At 50.1% G+C, this 15928-nt stretch overlaps 1 protein-coding gene across 3 annotated transcripts in view; it reads left to right on the forward strand.

Moving 5' to 3' along the window:
- The window catches only part of zmynd10 (zinc finger, MYND-type containing 10), a 113021-nt gene extending 97316 nt beyond the window's left edge, over positions 1 to 15705 (forward strand). For all 3 annotated transcript variants that reach the window (XM_072472151.1, XM_072472152.1, XM_072472153.1), the window contains 2 exons: positions 6677 to 6802; positions 13927 to 15705. In XM_072472151.1, the coding sequence (XP_072328252.1) occupies positions 6677 to 6802; positions 13927 to 14029 (229 nt within the window). In that variant the 3' untranslated portion in view covers positions 14030 to 15705. The remainder of the gene's footprint in view (positions 1 to 6676; positions 6803 to 13926) is intronic.
- The last annotated feature ends 223 nt before the right edge of the window (positions 15706 to 15928 follow it).

The raw sequence follows: 15928 nt of genomic DNA on the forward strand, positions 1-15928 counted from the left end.
GGCGGCAGATCCAATCGGGACCCAGCATCTGTCCTCCAATAGCTCCTCGGCATTCATGGTGTACCGTATTACCCCTAATACATACCACCACAGGCGCCGATGGAGGCTCGGGCGTCTGTGACTCCGGGAGCGTGGCCTCGATCTCTGTGGCAGCTTCAACACCCCTAGACGGCGCTGGTGGGGAAAATGGTTGACCTGGGAAGGGAGCGTCTGCGGGGTGCGTCGGTGGGTGGGGGGTCCTAGCAGGGCCGGCGGAAGGACCGATCTTCCTGTGAAGTGCACTGGTGGGAGGGAGGGTGGGACTGGTGGCTGGGGTGTGCGTGGGGATCCGGCGGGCGCCAGGTCTCATAGGGAGACCGTATCTTGTCAGCCGCCGGGGTACGCCACGTAGGCGCACTGGGGGTTAGCGTGGAGAAGATGGACCCTCTCGACCAATGGGTCCAACTTGTGCGCCCGCACGTGTTTTCAGAGCAGGATGGGTCCGGGAGCTGCCAGCCAGGTCGGGAATGAGGTCCCAGAGGAGGACTTCCTGGGGAAGACAAGGAGACGTTCGTGGGGTGTTTGGTTGGTCGTGGTACAAAGCAGTGACCGGATGGAGTGGAGGGCATCCGGGAGGACTTGCTGCCAGCGGGAGACTGGGAGATTCCTGGACCGTAGGGCAAGTAGGACAGTCTTCCAGACCGTTCCGTTCTCCCTCTCTACCTGTCCGTTACCCCGGGGGTTGTAACTGGTCGTCCTGCTCGAGGCGATGCCCTTGCTGAGCAGGAATTGACGCAGTTCATCGCTCATAAAGGAGGACCCCTATCACTATGTATGTAAGCGGGGAACCCGAACAGTGTAAAGATGCTATGGAGGGCCTTGATGACGGTGGTTGCGGTCATGTCGGGGCAGGGGATGGCGAATGGGTACCGGGAGTACTTGTCAATCACGAACAGGAAATACGTATTGCGGTCGGTGGAGGGGAGGGGGCCTTTGAAGTCCATGCTGAGGCGTTCAAAGGGATGGGATGCCTTTATCAGGTGCGCTTTCTCTGGCCTGTAGAAGTGCGGTTTGCACTCCGCGCAGATTTGGCAGTTCCTGGTGGCTGTCCTGACCTCCTCGATGGAGTAGGGCAGGTTGCGAGTCTTGATAAAGTGGAAGAAGCGAGGTGGCAGAGGTCCTCGTGGAGGGCTCCGTGGCGGTCCACTTGTGCATTGGCACATGTGCCGCGGGACAGGGCATCAGGAGGCTCGTTTAGCTTCCCGGGACGATACAAGATCTCGTAGTTGTAGGTGGAGAGTTCGATCCTCCACTGCAAGATCTTATCGTTTTTTATCTTGCCCCGCTGTGCATTGAAAACAACCGACCGTTGGTCAGTGAGGAGAGTGAATCTCCTGCCGGCCAGGTAATGCCTCCAATGTCGCACAGCTTCTACTATGGCCTGGGCCTCCTTTTTGATTGAGGAGTGGCGGATTTTGGAAGCATGGAGGGTACGTGAGAAGAAGGCCACGGGTCTGCCCGCTTGGTTGAGGGTGGCCGCCCGAGCGTCAGGCGCGTCGCTCTCGACCTGGAAGGGGAGGGACTTGTCGATGGCGTGCATCGTGTCCTTTGCAATGTCTGCTTTGATGCGGCTGAATGCCTGGTGGGCCTCTATCGACAGGGGAAAAACTGTAGATTGGATATGGGGACGTGCCTTGTCTGCATAGTTAGGGACCCACTGGGCATAGTAAGAGAAAAACCCTAGGCAGCGCTTCAGGGCCTTGGAGCAGTGAGGGAGGGGGAACTCCATAAGGGGGCGCATGCGTTCCGGGTCGGGGCCTGTATGCTCTATTTTGCACTACATAGCCGAGGATGACTAGGCGGTCGGTGCTAAACACGCAGTGGTAGAGCCGCCCATCTTCCTCAAAGGCAGTGTATTTGCGGTCACTAGTGCGGATGGGGAGCTGGTGGTAGGCGGACTTAAGATCCACCGTGGAGAAGACCTTGTAATGCGTGATCCTGTTTACAAGGTCGGATATGCGGGGGAGAGAGTACGCGTCCAGCTGTGTAAACCTGTTGATGGTCTGACTGTAGTCGATGACCATCCTATGCTTCTCCCCGGTCTTTACCACCACTACTTGAGCTCTCCAGGGACTGTTGCTAGCTTCAATGACTCTTTCTCTCAGTAGCCTTTGGACCTCTGACCTAATAAAGATCCGATCCTGGGCACTGTACCGTCTGCTCCTGGTGGTGACGGGTTTGCAATCCAGGGTAAGGTTCGCAAACAGGGCAGGCGGGTCGACCTTGAGGGTCGCGAGGCTGCAGACAGTGAGAGGGGGTATAGGGCCGCTGAATTTGAAAGTTAGACTTTTGAGATTGCACTGGATGTCTAACCCTAAGAGTGTGGCCGCACAGAGGTGGGGAAGGACATAGAGCTGGTAATTTTTAAACTCCCATCCCTGGACTGTGCGGTTTGCTACACAAAACCCCTTTATCTCTACTGAGTGGGAACTGGAGGCCAGGGAGATTTTTTGATTAACGGGTTGACGGGGAGAGAACAGCGCCTTACCGTGTCGGGGTGTATGAAGCTCTCCATGCTCCCAGAGTCGATTAAGCCTGACGTCTCGTGCCCGTTGATTAGTACTGTTGTTGTAGCAGTTGTGAGTGTTCGAGGCAGGAACTGGTCCAGGGTCACCAAGGCTAAACGCAGCAGTTGAGTGTTCTCTTCGGGCGGTGTGCGGTCAGCCGAGCTGGGGTCCTGGGAGTCCATCCAACATGGCTGAAGGTGCACAAAATAGCGGCGCCCATCCATCGCACGTGGCGTCCGTGGGACAAGATTGCGGCGCCCGGGGCCGCACGTGGCCCTCGAGGAGGAAGATGGCGGCGCCCGCTGGCCGCACGGGAACCGTGGAGAGGGTTGTGGTGGCGGTCCGCATTCGCCACCGGAGACCGCGGCGACCACACGGGACTGGCATACTACCACGAAATGGCCCTTTTTACCGCATCCCTTGCAGGTGGATGCACGGGCCGGGCAGCGCTGCCGGGGGTGCGGGGCCCACCGGGGTTGCCAGGCCGCCTTGCAGCACAAGCTTGTGAGGGGATGGGAGATGTCTCGGGGTCGGCTGCGGAAGGGTCCCATGCTGCCCAGGGGGCTGCCGCGCGGTCGGGAACGTAAGCGCGGGCGTTTCGGGAGGCCACATCCAGGGAGCCTGCAAGGGCCCGTGCCTCCTTGAGGCTAAGGGTGTCTTTTTCCAGCAATCGCTGGCGGATTTGGGAGGAGGGGCAGCACGGTAGCACAAGTGGATAGCACTGTGGCTTCACAGCGCCAGGGTCCCAGGTTCGATTCCCCACTGGGTCACTGTCTGTGCGGAGTCTGCACGTTCTCCCCGTGTCTGCGTGGGTTTCCTCCGGGTGCTCCGGTTTCCTCCCACAGTCCAAAGACGTGCAGGTTAGGTGGATTGGCCATGCTAAAAATTGCCCGTAGTGTCCATAAGGGTTGGGAGGGGTTATTGGGTTGCGGGGATAGGGTGGAAGTGAGGGATTAATGTGGGTCGGTGCAGACTCGATGGGCCGAATGGCCTCCTTCTGCACTGTATGTTCTATGTAATCTATGACAGCATACCTGCCACGAAAGCGTCCCGGATCAAAAGTTCTGTGTGGTCGCTCGCCGAAACCTGCGGGCAGCTGCAGTGTCTCCCCAACACCAGGAGCGCACGGTAGAATTCTTCCAGTGATTCCCGGGGATCTGTCGCCTCGTTGTTAGCAGATGTCGGGCGTAGACCTGGTTTATCAGGCGAATATCATGTCCTTTTAGCAGCTCCATTGCTGCATTGAAGTCGTCCGCGTCCTCGATGAGGGTGTACATTTCCGAGCTCACCCTCGAATGCAGGACTTGCAATTTCTGTTCTCCCGTGGGTGTGTTTTTTGCCGTTCCGAGATATCCGTTAAAACACGCCAGCCAGTGCTTGAAGGTTGCTGCTGAGTTTGCCGCGTGTGGGCTGAGTTGCAGACACTCCGGCTTGATTCGGAGCTCCATCCTTTTAAATCTAGCTTATTAAATTGATGCACGATCAATGACCAGTAAAGCGAGGTTGTAGTCCAACTGACGGCTTTAATAAGCTAAACGTTTCCCCCAGCAGCTCAGGTACAGAAAGAAGGCTACTGGGGCGGCACGGGCTCTTATACCCCACCTTGCAGGGCGGAGCTACCATACAGGTAGACCAATAGGAAACATACAAGATCTACCAATGGTGTACCAGCATTACCAGGTACCGTAATACCTCTACACAGACTACCACACCCCTCACGCAACTTTTCACCCCTCCTAGGCCCATCGAAACCTGTTCTACCAGGTTCTGATGGCCGCAGCTCCTCCTCCCACGACACTCCCGTTCACTGGCCAGCTGGAGCTAGCCAGTGTGGACGCCCCTGCCCAGGCCCCACTCCCCTCCAATCCCCTCCCTCCTGCCCGGTCCCAGGAAAACAAAAAAAAACCTCAGCACACAACCCCACTGTAAACACACAAACCCCAAAGAACCATTATTGCAAAAGAAAATCCTAACTCGTACCTTGTCCAAATAGGTAACTTCAAATCATTTAACACATATAACAACATGCAGTGAAAAATAGAACTACATACACTCCTCCACCCCCCCCTACCCTCAGTCCAAGACCATCCTCAGTCCCATTTCTCACTTCTGCCCCAGTCCTTCTGCCTTCACAAACGCCTCCGCCGCTTCCACCGTCTCAAAATAAAAGTCTTTGGAGTAGTAGGTCATCCTCAACTTAACTGGGTACACTATGCCGAACCGCACACTGTTGTTACACAGTGCCGTCTTCACTCGGCCGAAGGCCGCCCGCCTCCTCACCAATTCCACAATAAAGTCCTGGTATATACATATACCAGCTCCAGCCAGTGCACCTGCCGCTTCTGCTTTGCCCAACACAGGACCTTCCCTTCACGCGGCACCTACGGAAGCAAATAATCACTGCTTTTGGCAACTCATTTGCCTTTGGAATAGGCCGCCACGCCCAATGAGCCCGATCCAGTTCGTACCAAGAGGGATCTCCCCCCTCCCCCAACAGCTCCGCCAACATCTTGGCAAAATACTCCGTCGGCCTCAGATTTTGCCGCCTAGATCTGTTTTCCAGGTCCTCCACTTTGGCTCGCAGACCGTTGTTGGCCTCTACCACCCTCTGCAGCTCCTCATCCATCAAAGTCACTGTGTTGCGACAAAACCTCTTCCACTCCCTTCAGTTTCTCACCCTGCTCCCACACCTCAGCCGATGTCCTCGACACCGCCGCCTTCACCGGGGCAATCGCCTCCTCCACAAGCACCTTCAATGCTGCCATCATCTCCTTCCTCATCACTTCCGTGTGCCTTGCAAACTGTTTTTCAAGTTCCACAACCATCACCTCGGTCATCTTTTCTGCCATTTTTTCAGCCCCACCCAGCCTCCGCCATCCTTCCAGTTGCCGAGCCGACCCTTGCACTCAACGGCGAGTCTTCACTCGCCCCCTTCTTCACGGCAGCTTTCCTTTGGGTTTTGGACATCCTCCTTCCTTATGTCTTCCTGCACTTATTTAACAAAAAATTGCCCCTGGGATCGGGCATTAAATTCTAAAAATTAAGCCTCGAGCAGGAGCCACCCAACGTGCGACTTCCTCCTACATGCCGCCACCAAAAGTGGAACCAAAGTAAAATTGCCATTTATCATGAAAACAAATTAAATCTAAACAAATATACTATTTTATATCAGTAGAGTACTGTTTTAGAGGTTTGTTTCCCAAATAATAAATAAGTCTGAGCAAGGCAGATAGAAGCAACCCTTTGCTTTTATCCTCCATTCATAGTCATCCTCTAGTTGACAAGACAACACACAAGGGAACTATTTTTTCTCCTGCATTGCTTTTTAATATAATCTGCAGGCTACCGTTTTTATCTGAAGTTGTTTTTTTCTCCATTGTACCCACCCAAAGTTGGCAACAAGCATTCCCAATTCAAATGCAGTATAGGTTAGATGCACAGTGATGCTCCCTTACCTTAACTTAACAAAATGTGTTTGATGCCATCTCAAGAGCACTCCTTACTGCAGCAGTCTGGCAATACTATTTCCACACTAACCATTAAGGTGTCACAAAGAACAAAGGAAAGTACAGCACAGGAACAGGCCCTTTGGCCCTCCAAGCCTGCGCCGAACAATTAGCAACCAGTACATGACCACATTAAAGATGGTACAGAGCTTGGACTCATGACGAACCCGGAGCTGGGCTGTTTGCATAAGGTTTATTTTGCACAACATTCTGATACCAAGCAAAATGAGGAGATTTTCAAATCATTAGTTTAGACCGGATTCACACATCAGCCCCAGGGTGAAATTAAAACTTTGTTTTCTCCTGACTTTACAGCCACTGAACAGCACCAACCTGGGGAATAAAAAACTTTCTATGGATTGAAATTCTATGTTGTTCATAGTTGGCCATGTGTAAATAAATGCCATGTTCAATACGTGACAAAAACTGTCCTTGTTAATCAATATTAAATTATGAAACACAGAAACCAGGGAGGAGCGGCTGTAACTTTAAAGCAGATTGCAACATTGAGCTACGTGGCAATTCAGATTCTGTTTAAATGAGGATCTGAGAATTGTTAATATATGGGCGGGAATATGTGTGTCAACTGCATTATCTCTCATTGCTGGTCATTCCCTTGTACAGATTGACAGAAACCTACAATCTGGATATGATGGAGAATCTGATTCCAGATCGCCCAAAATGTGGATTTTGTGGAGCAGTGGCAGCAAAGCGGTGCTCACGGTGTCAGGTCGAGCGGTATTGTCAGAGGTAAGAGGGTAAAGGCTCAATGGCTGAACAAGCAAGACTTTCTTATCCTTGTAAAGCCTACCTTATAAGAAAATCAGTAACTGAAAGTTTGATCAGAAGTCCCTTTCTATTGAAAACTAAATGTCATTTGTAACTTTTGTTTACTTAATGTAATCTGCAAATTTCCGTTTTTTTCCTTATTGTCAATTTGTTCCCACTGAAGTGAAGGTACTGGTTTTTAAAATGTACTGTTCTCCCATTATAACAGCCCAAAGTTGACGACAAGCATCCCAATTCAATTACAGTAAATATTATATGCAAAATAAAACACCCTCTACCCTGATGGAACAACATGTTTGATGTAAAAGAAACTTCAGTGCTGAGGTCGAGCAGACCCCATTGCCGCTGCTTCCCGCAGTGTGAAAGTTACGAACCTTGAGTGAAGTCATAAATGTATAAGGTCTGTTGAACTGTCAATCTGTTAAGTTATTTAAATGGTGAACCCTTTAAAAATTGAACAAACTGCTATCGATGTCTCAGATAGTTGAAAGGAATTTGCTTTAGCAGTTTCAATAGTGTTTTGCTGACATAATCACAACCTATCATCATCACAGTGGGGTTATACGTTTACAGTTTGATTGACAGCTCAAAGAGTTTATTAAAGCATCGCTCCTGATGTCTGCCCATGGTCGATACTGGTTAACATAGCACAGAAGGTGCAAGGACAAAGAGTAATGGGTGGGGGCGTGAGTTAGCACTGTTGGCATAGAGGCTATACCGGTGCCCTGGTCGTGGGTGAGGGCACAGATTGGCATGGAGGGTATGAAAGGCCATTGGAGGTGGGTGTGGGACATGAGTTTGCATGTATGGACAAGGAGAGTGGGTGGAGGCTCGAGTACCATGGGCGGAATTCTCCCATCCCTCCCTTGGTATGTTTTGTGGCACGCAAGAGGGAGAATCTAGCAGCAAGCAAAAAGACGAAAACCTACCGGTGTAAAAATAGTTTGCAATTCTCCCAATGGTAGACTAATGACAGGTCAGTTTCGTGCTGCCTAATGGCATGAACGCAATTTGCATTCATTGACATCTCACGAATGGTCACTAAATCAGCTGCTCGCTGGAATCTCCTCACACCTTAAAATCTTGCATCAAGCCAGTGGGAAATTAGGTCAGTCGCAAACCGGTTTGAAAATGACTGCCGTGCACATGTGAGACCTCAATTTACTCGTAGCTTTGAGGTGAGTGCTACGTCCATAACGTACCTGCCATAGTGCTGTGGTACTCTTGTTGCTATGAACGCCACACTGCTGGGGCTATAGGGTTAGTCTACTCCTGTTCTTTGCCAACCCTATCCACAAGGTCACCACTGTGCTGCGGTACTCCTGCAGCCCTCCATTTTCAGATACTGGCCAGTACTGCACCGGCATTTGGAGTGTAAGGGGATGACACACACAAGGGGGCAATGAGGAAGGAGAGCTGTGCAAGGGCTGTGAGGGAAAAGGGACATGATGGAAGGCAGAGAGGCAAGGAGGTGGAGGAGGACGGTGAAAAATGGAAGGCAGAGGGTAGACCGAGAAATGGGAAGCTGGAGCTTGATAAGGGTATGTGAAATGTTGACGAACAAGGGGGTCAAAGGGAAACCACATTTATGACTAGAATGCGATGTGTGCAGCCTCCGTAAAAGGATGGGGTGGGGTGGTGTTGCACATGAGGGATGTGTCGCACAGAGACTCAGAAAGTGAGTGGGTGGATTGGGAGGGGGCAGTGCAGTTTGTAGTCTTCATGGCAATGCTGAACTCTATGAAAGTCAAATTCCTTGGTCTGTGGCTTGCAGTTAGGAGCAGAATACAGGCACTCATGTAGCGATATGGAAAGAAGTCTTAGATTACAGGCAGTCCAGGGACAATGTGGACCTCATAGTCAGAGATAGGAGACAGTCCAGGGGTGCAGAGGGTGCATGCAGCCGAAGGAATCAATGGGAGTATGGTACAATCCAGTTGCAGTGAGGGGCAAGGGCTATGGGCTCCAGATGAAAAAAAAGCACAGCTTGGTGTGCAGGACTGTCGCACAGTCGCTGTCCCTGGACTTGCTGTCTCTGTACTAGGCTGCAGGTGGAATGGTGATGGTCACTGGAGACATCTGCAGTCTGTAGATTGGAAACACATTCTAAAGCGGGATTGGTGTTTAGCGATGATGTGGGTCCCCGATGTCAGGATTCAATGAAGCAATGGAGCTGTGATCCACTATAGGTTTCTGGGAGAGACCAATCTAAGCTCAGCTGCGGGCACCTCAAACTCAGTAAGCGTAATGATGTCTGCTGCCCCATCCCAGTCTCCAATCCTTTGTGCCTGTTGTGTGCCAGCTTGGCCTGTATGAAGATGAAAGAAAGGCATGTAATCAGAGGGGAAGAAGTACCACTGTTCGTTAGTGGTGGAGGTTTTGAATGTTTGTGGAAGGGGGAGCAATCAAGCGGGCTGCTTTGTCCTGTATGGTGTTGAGCCTCTTGAGTGTTGTTGGAGCTGCACTCATCCAGGCAAGTGGAGAGTATTCCATTACACTCCTTCTTTTCTGGTGATCGTTCATCATCTCCACCTTGGTCTCCAGCACGGTTATGTACTCCTCGTGCTCGTTCACCTTTTTCTCCACCGCCTAGATCGCTCTCCCGTTGGTCTCTTGATTCTGCACAACTTGATCAATCGAAGCGTCCAGCGTGTCCTTCTTCAGCTTGGCGAAGCAATTTTCGAAAAACTTCATCAGCTGCTCCGTCGACCACTGTGCTATCTCTCCGCAGCCCTGCTTCTCCGCCTTGCTTTCCCACGTTACCAGCTCTGCTCGCGTCTTCCTTATAGGACTTTGTCTTCTCACACGGCCACTTCTGGCCCAATTCTCCATACACCGGAGGAGGATTTCTCCTTACTGTCTCACTCTTCACCGATTTATCCCATACAATCCGGAAAGAACCGGGGGGGAAAAGATCCAAAAGTCTGTCACAGGCGGGAGCTATCAAATGTGCGACCTACTCCTCCATGGCCGCCACCGGAAATCTCCATTACACTCCTGACTTGTCCCTTGTAGATGGTGGACAGTCTTTGGGGGGTCAGGAGGTGAGTTACTCGCCGTAGGATTCCTAGCCTTTGACCTGCCTTGGTAGCCACAGTATTAATATAGCTAAAAGCAAATTACTACAGATGCTGGAATCTGACACCAAAAGGGAAAATGCTGGAAAATCTCAGCAGATCTGGCAGCATTTGTAGGGAGAGAAAAGAGCTCATGTTTCGAGTCCAGATGACCCTTTGGCTAGTTCAGTTCAGTTTCTGGTAACCCCCAGGATGTTGATTGTGGGGATTCAGCGATGGCAATGCCATTGAATGTCAAGGGTCGGTAGTTAGATCCTCTCTTGTAGGAGATGGTCAGTGACTGGCACTTGTGTGGCGTGAATATAACTTGACACTTTTCAACCCAAGCCTGGATATTGTCTAGGTCTTGCTGCATTTGGACATGGACTGCTTCATTATCTGAGGAGTTTCGAATGGTGCTGAACATTGCGCAGTCATCAGCAAACATCGCCACTTCTGACCGTATGATGGAAGGGAGGTCATTGATGAAGCAGCTGAAGATGGTTGGACCTAGGACACTACCCTGAGGAACAACTGCAGTGATGTCCTGGAGTTGAGATGATTGACCTCCAACCACCACAACTATCTTCCTTTGTGCCAGGTGTGACTCAAACCAGCGGAGAGTTTTCCTCCTGATTCCCATTGACTCCAGTTTATCTAGGGCTCCTTGATGCCATACTCGGTCAAATGCTGCCTTGATGTCAAGGCCAGTCACTCTCACCTCAACTCTGGCATTCAGCGCTTTTGTCCATGGTTGAACCAAGGCTGTAATGTGGTCAGAAGCTGGGAAAATGCTGGAAAATCTCAGCAGGTCTGGCAGCATCTGTAGGGAGAGAAAAGAGCTAACGTTTTGAGTCCAATAACTCTTTGTCAAAGCTTTGACAAAGAGGCATCGGACTCGAAACGTTAGCTCTTTTCTCTCCCTAAGATGCTGCCAGACCTGTTGAGATTTTCCAGCATTTTCTCTTGCGTTTCAGATTCCAGCATCCGCAGTAATTTGCTTCAGGAGCTGAGTGACCTGGCGGAACTCAAACTGAGTGTCCCTGGGCAGGTTATTGCTGAGTAAGTGTCACTTGATAGCACTGTTGATGACTCTTTCAATCACGATGATGATGATGGGGAATAGACTGATAGGGCGGTAATTGGTTGGGTTGGATTTGACCTGTTTCTTGTGTACAGGACACACCTGGGTAATTTTCCACATTGCTGGGTAGATACCAGTGTTGTTGCTGTACTGGAACCGCTGTCTAGGGGTGCGGCAAGTTCTGGACCACAAGTTTTCAGCATTATTGGCGGGATATTGTCAGGGCCCATAGCCTTAGCAGTATTTAGTGCCTTCATCTTTTTCTTTTTATCACGTGGAGTAAATCGTGTTGGCTGAAGACTGACACCTGTGGTGCTGGGAGCCCTCCGGAGGAGACCAAGATAGATCATCCACTCGGCACTTCTGGCTGACGATTGTTGCGAATGCCTCAGCCTTGTCTTTTGCACATATGTGCTGGGCTCCGCCATCATTGAGGATGGGGATATTTGTGGAGCCTCCTCCTTCAGTGAGTTGTTTAATTGTCCACCACCATTCACGGTTGGATGTGGCAGGACTACAGAGCTCAGATCTGATGTGTTCATTGTGGAATTGTTTAGCTCTGTCTATTACTTGCTGCTTATGCTTTTTGGCACACAAGTAGTCCTGAGTTGTAGCTTCATCAGGTCGGCATCTCGTTTTTCGGTATGCCTGATATTGCTCCTGGCATGCTCTCTTGCACTTTTCATTGAACCAGGGTTGATCCCCTGGCTTGGTGGTAATGGTAGAGTGGGGGATATGGCAGGCCATGAGGTTGCAGATTGTGGTTAAATACAATTCTGCTGCTGCTAATGGCCACAGTGCCTCATGGGTGCCCAGTCTTGAGTTGCTAGACCTGTTCGAAGTCGATCCCATTTAGCACGGTGGTACTGCCACACAACATATGAAGGGTATCCTCAATGTGAAGACAGAACTTTGTCTCCACAAGGACTGTGCGGTGGTCACTTCTACCGATATTGTCATGGACAGATGCATCTGCAGCAGGCAGATTGGTGAGCATGAGGTCAAGTATGTTTTTCACTCTTGTTGGTTCCCTCACCACCTGCTGCAGTCTAGCAGCTATGTCGTTTAGGACCCAGCCAGCTCTGTCTGTGGTGGTGCTTCCAAGCCATTCTTGATGATGGACATTGAAGTCTCCCACCCAGAGCATATTCTGCCCCCATGCCATCTTCAGTGCTTACTCCAAGTGGTGCTGAACATGGAGGAGTACTGATTATTCAGCTGCTGATAGCCAGTACGTGGTAATCAGCAGGAGGTTTCCTTGCCCATGTTTAACCTGAAGCCGTGAGATTTCATGGGGTCCAGAGTCGATGTCGAGGACTCCCTAAGCAACTCCCTCCCGATTGTATACTACTGTGCCGTCACCTCTGCTGGGTCTGTCCTTCCGGTGAAACAGGACAAACCCAGGAATGGTGAATGTGGTCTCTGGGACATTGTCTGTAAGGTATGGTTCTGTGAGTATGACTATATCCGGCTGTTGCCAAACCATCTGCCACTGCACATCATATAAAGTGGGAAATTCTGCCCCTAATGTTTAAGAAAGCAACTGGGATGGAGTACGAGTAAACCAAGGTGGGTCATTTAACCAGCCCACCTCTGCACCCAGCAGCTCATGTGGCCACCTCTGAAATGCGCCCAGAGTCGGTGAGCCTGACTCCATCCCACAGAAGTGGAGCTTGAATGGTTGGGAGGGCAATGGGAGGTGGTGTTTGGTATAGCAGTGTGATGGGGAGAGCGGTGGGAGGTCGGCGTGAGGAGGAGTGTGAATCGGAGTGCGCGTGAGACAGAGTGCGCGTGGGAGGGTAGCGTGAGTGGGAGGACAGCTTGAGGCAGAGGGAGAGTGGGAGGGCGGTGTGAGGGGGAGGACGACTGGGATGGCAGCGTGAGGTGGAGGGCACGTGGGAGTGAGGCAGAGGGCAAGTGGGAGGGCAACGTGAGATGGAGGGCGAGTGGGGAGGCGGAGGGCGCATTGTAGGGCCGCATGAGGTGGTAAGTGAATTTTGGAGGGGGTGGGAGGCAGTGTAAATGATGAATATTCAGAATCTTTAACTGCCATCATGTCCACATATTTGGGCCTGAATCTTTTGGACGGTCGAGCTCAGCGGGGATGCAGGACTCCAACAGGCCCACTGCCATTTTACACTTGGTGGAATTTACCGACCACCTCGCCACATGTTTTTCAGCGGGGAAGGCAGCCTGCCAACGTGATCTACCCGTCCCGGCTTTTCCAACAGGATTTCCCGTTGACGGCACCCCTCATCGCCGGGAAATCCATGCTACGGCGTGGGGCCGGAATTGCCCACTGGCATAATCAGACGGTAATTCCCAGCCACTGCTTTATGAGCGTTATCCAGCAGCATGCGGGACTCGGTCTGCACTTGGAATTAAGTCCCACAGCCAATCAAATTGGCCAACAGGTTACCAGCCCATCCAGGCACAGTGTTGCAGACGATGGAAGAGGCACTGCAGCGACCCATCTTAGACTAAGTGCGGGGAGCTGTGTGAAGGAAAGTGGCAGTGATCCCAGGGAACAGAGGGTAGGGGATACCAGGGCGGGTTGTGAGGTGGGTAATTGGGCTATCAGAATAGGCAAGTGGGGGAGGGAGGTCTAGATGTATCCAGTCCTTCAGGAACTGATGCCCTCCTGCCAGAAAGGCACTTCTGATGGATGTCCCTCCCCCCAACACACACACACATTCCCACCTTAAATAGAGGATGGTGAATTTCTCTATTTCCCACCCTGAGTTATCCAATGCCGCTTTCGACCCAGGATTAGGGCAAGGGCAGGCTTCCCGTCCAAGGCCCTGCCCGTCCCACCGTAAAATTGTGTTCCGTTCGGGGCCAGCCGGGATCCCGGAGGAAATCCTGTCCATTCAGTTTTAGAGCTAACCAAACCAAAAATGAGTTGACCATTATTACTGTGCTCATTGCTTAATTTTTTTTTCTAGGGAGTGCCAGGTGAAGCACTGGTCGAAACACAAGAAAGCCTGTGACCTGATGGCTGTTGCGGCAAAAAAAAAACTGAATGAGGAATTAGAAATCAATCAGTAGAAACTACAGCAGTGAGCACCTGGCTGTAACTTGCCAACTGGGGACTGAGCGATCCCAGTCGTGGCACTATTTCACAGATATATACGAGGCACTCCTGTTAACTTTGAGTGTGACACATTGACTGACCTAGCCATACAGAGTTCCTAATAATTCAGAAAAGCAAAGGAGCTGGGATTGTTTTTAAAATACAATTTGTAAAACAGCCAACTGTTGTAAAATCACTTGTTCTATTTCTCTTTGGTGTGCCTTCAATGTTGTTTGTCAGCGTGGGTCTGGGAGAACAGCCTTCATGCAGACATTGGCTGTTAAGTAAAAGTTTAATCCCCCAACTGAAAAATGTTCTTGGGTAAAGTATTCCCTTTTGTTTTTACGAGATAGGTTTTAGAGTTCACTTTCTGACACTGCATGTTCATGTGATGAACTCATTGTACTGCTGTCTTTATTAAGTAAGAGCAGCATTTATCAGTGGCCTGGGTAATGGAATCAATCCATGATCACACTACCAGTCCCCAGTCCAGGAAAATGGAGCGCAGTACAATGCTGCAGAAATATACGTGCGGAGATCTGCTCAATTCAGCTTCTTCCAGTTAGCATTTCAAGGAACAGTAGGCTGTATGTGTTAACCACAGTTTATTTTTTTTAAGTGTGTTTTGTACTGGTGCCAGTTAGGCTGTCACTAAGCCAGAATGAAGAAAACAAGGGCAGTCTAGAGACATTCTCTGCTTAGCTCACAACTTCGAGTTTTTATTTTAAGGCCTTCAGCAAAGAGGATGCAATACACAGCACAGGTTTTAACTATAACAATTGGACATTTTACTGAGATGAACCTAGTATATTTGCCTTTCGTCCCTCTACTAGGGATGAAGGAGAGAAATGCTTCTGAGAAGCATCATGAATTACTTTTTTTCTTCAATGCCTGGAAATAAAATCTTTGCTCACCTTGAGCTCCTGTTGAAAATTTGGGCACAGGCTTCCCACATCTTTCCGTACATCTTGGTTGCCCTGCCAGTGAGCAAAGTTCTCATGGCCCATGCTAAAGCCAAAAGCTTGGATCATTGCTTCCATGTCCTTAAACAAAGAATCCCTGCAGAGGGGAAGGAGGCCATTCAGCCCATCGAGTCTACACCTACCCTCCGAAAGACCACTACCTAGGCCCACTCCCCTATCCCCGTAACCCTGTGCATTGATAATGGCCAATCCACCTAACTTGCACATCTTTGGATTGCAGGAGGAACCCGGAGGAAACCCCCGCAGACACGGGGAGAATGTGCAAATTCCACACAGTCACCCAAGGCTGGAATTGAACCCAGGTTTCTGGTATTGTGAGGCAGCAGTGCTAACTGTCGTGCCACCCATAAACAGGGTTCAATGCATGCATATCCAAGTTCCAAATATCAGGAATGCTTTTTAATGGAGTAACCTGTGTTAACTGGAAAGTTCTTTAAAAGTAGTTTATTCAAGTTTTGACTATGTGATGGAAAGGGATCTACAAATCTTAAATCCTTAAATTGTTCATGTTTGAGAGGAAACGTCTCCTTAGCTTTTCAATTTGAATGCCTGTAAGTGGTAACAGTGAAAGTGGCCATTAAACTTCAGCTCTGTTACCAACTGCTGTGTAACTGAAAACAAAATGGAACTGGTTGAATTGAAAATACAATAAACAATGATTGACTCTTGCAATTTTATCTTTCTACTAAGATGATAAGCCACCGAATAAGATGATGAGCCAACGAATAAGAAAAGTCTGTTTCCCTATTGTAAAAGTGTTTTGATGGTGTCCAATTTACTTCAAACACCACAACTCAAAGTGTTCAGAAAAGGGAAATGATTTTGGCTGACATCAACTGCAAGTTAATTTCTGTTGATGGTGAAAGTTTATAGGTTCACTTGGGGCCAGTA

This window comes from Scyliorhinus torazame, chromosome 13, assembly GCF_047496885.1.
Source record: "Scyliorhinus torazame isolate Kashiwa2021f chromosome 13, sScyTor2.1, whole genome shotgun sequence".
Lineage (NCBI taxonomy): Eukaryota > Metazoa > Chordata > Chondrichthyes > Carcharhiniformes > Scyliorhinidae > Scyliorhinus > Scyliorhinus torazame.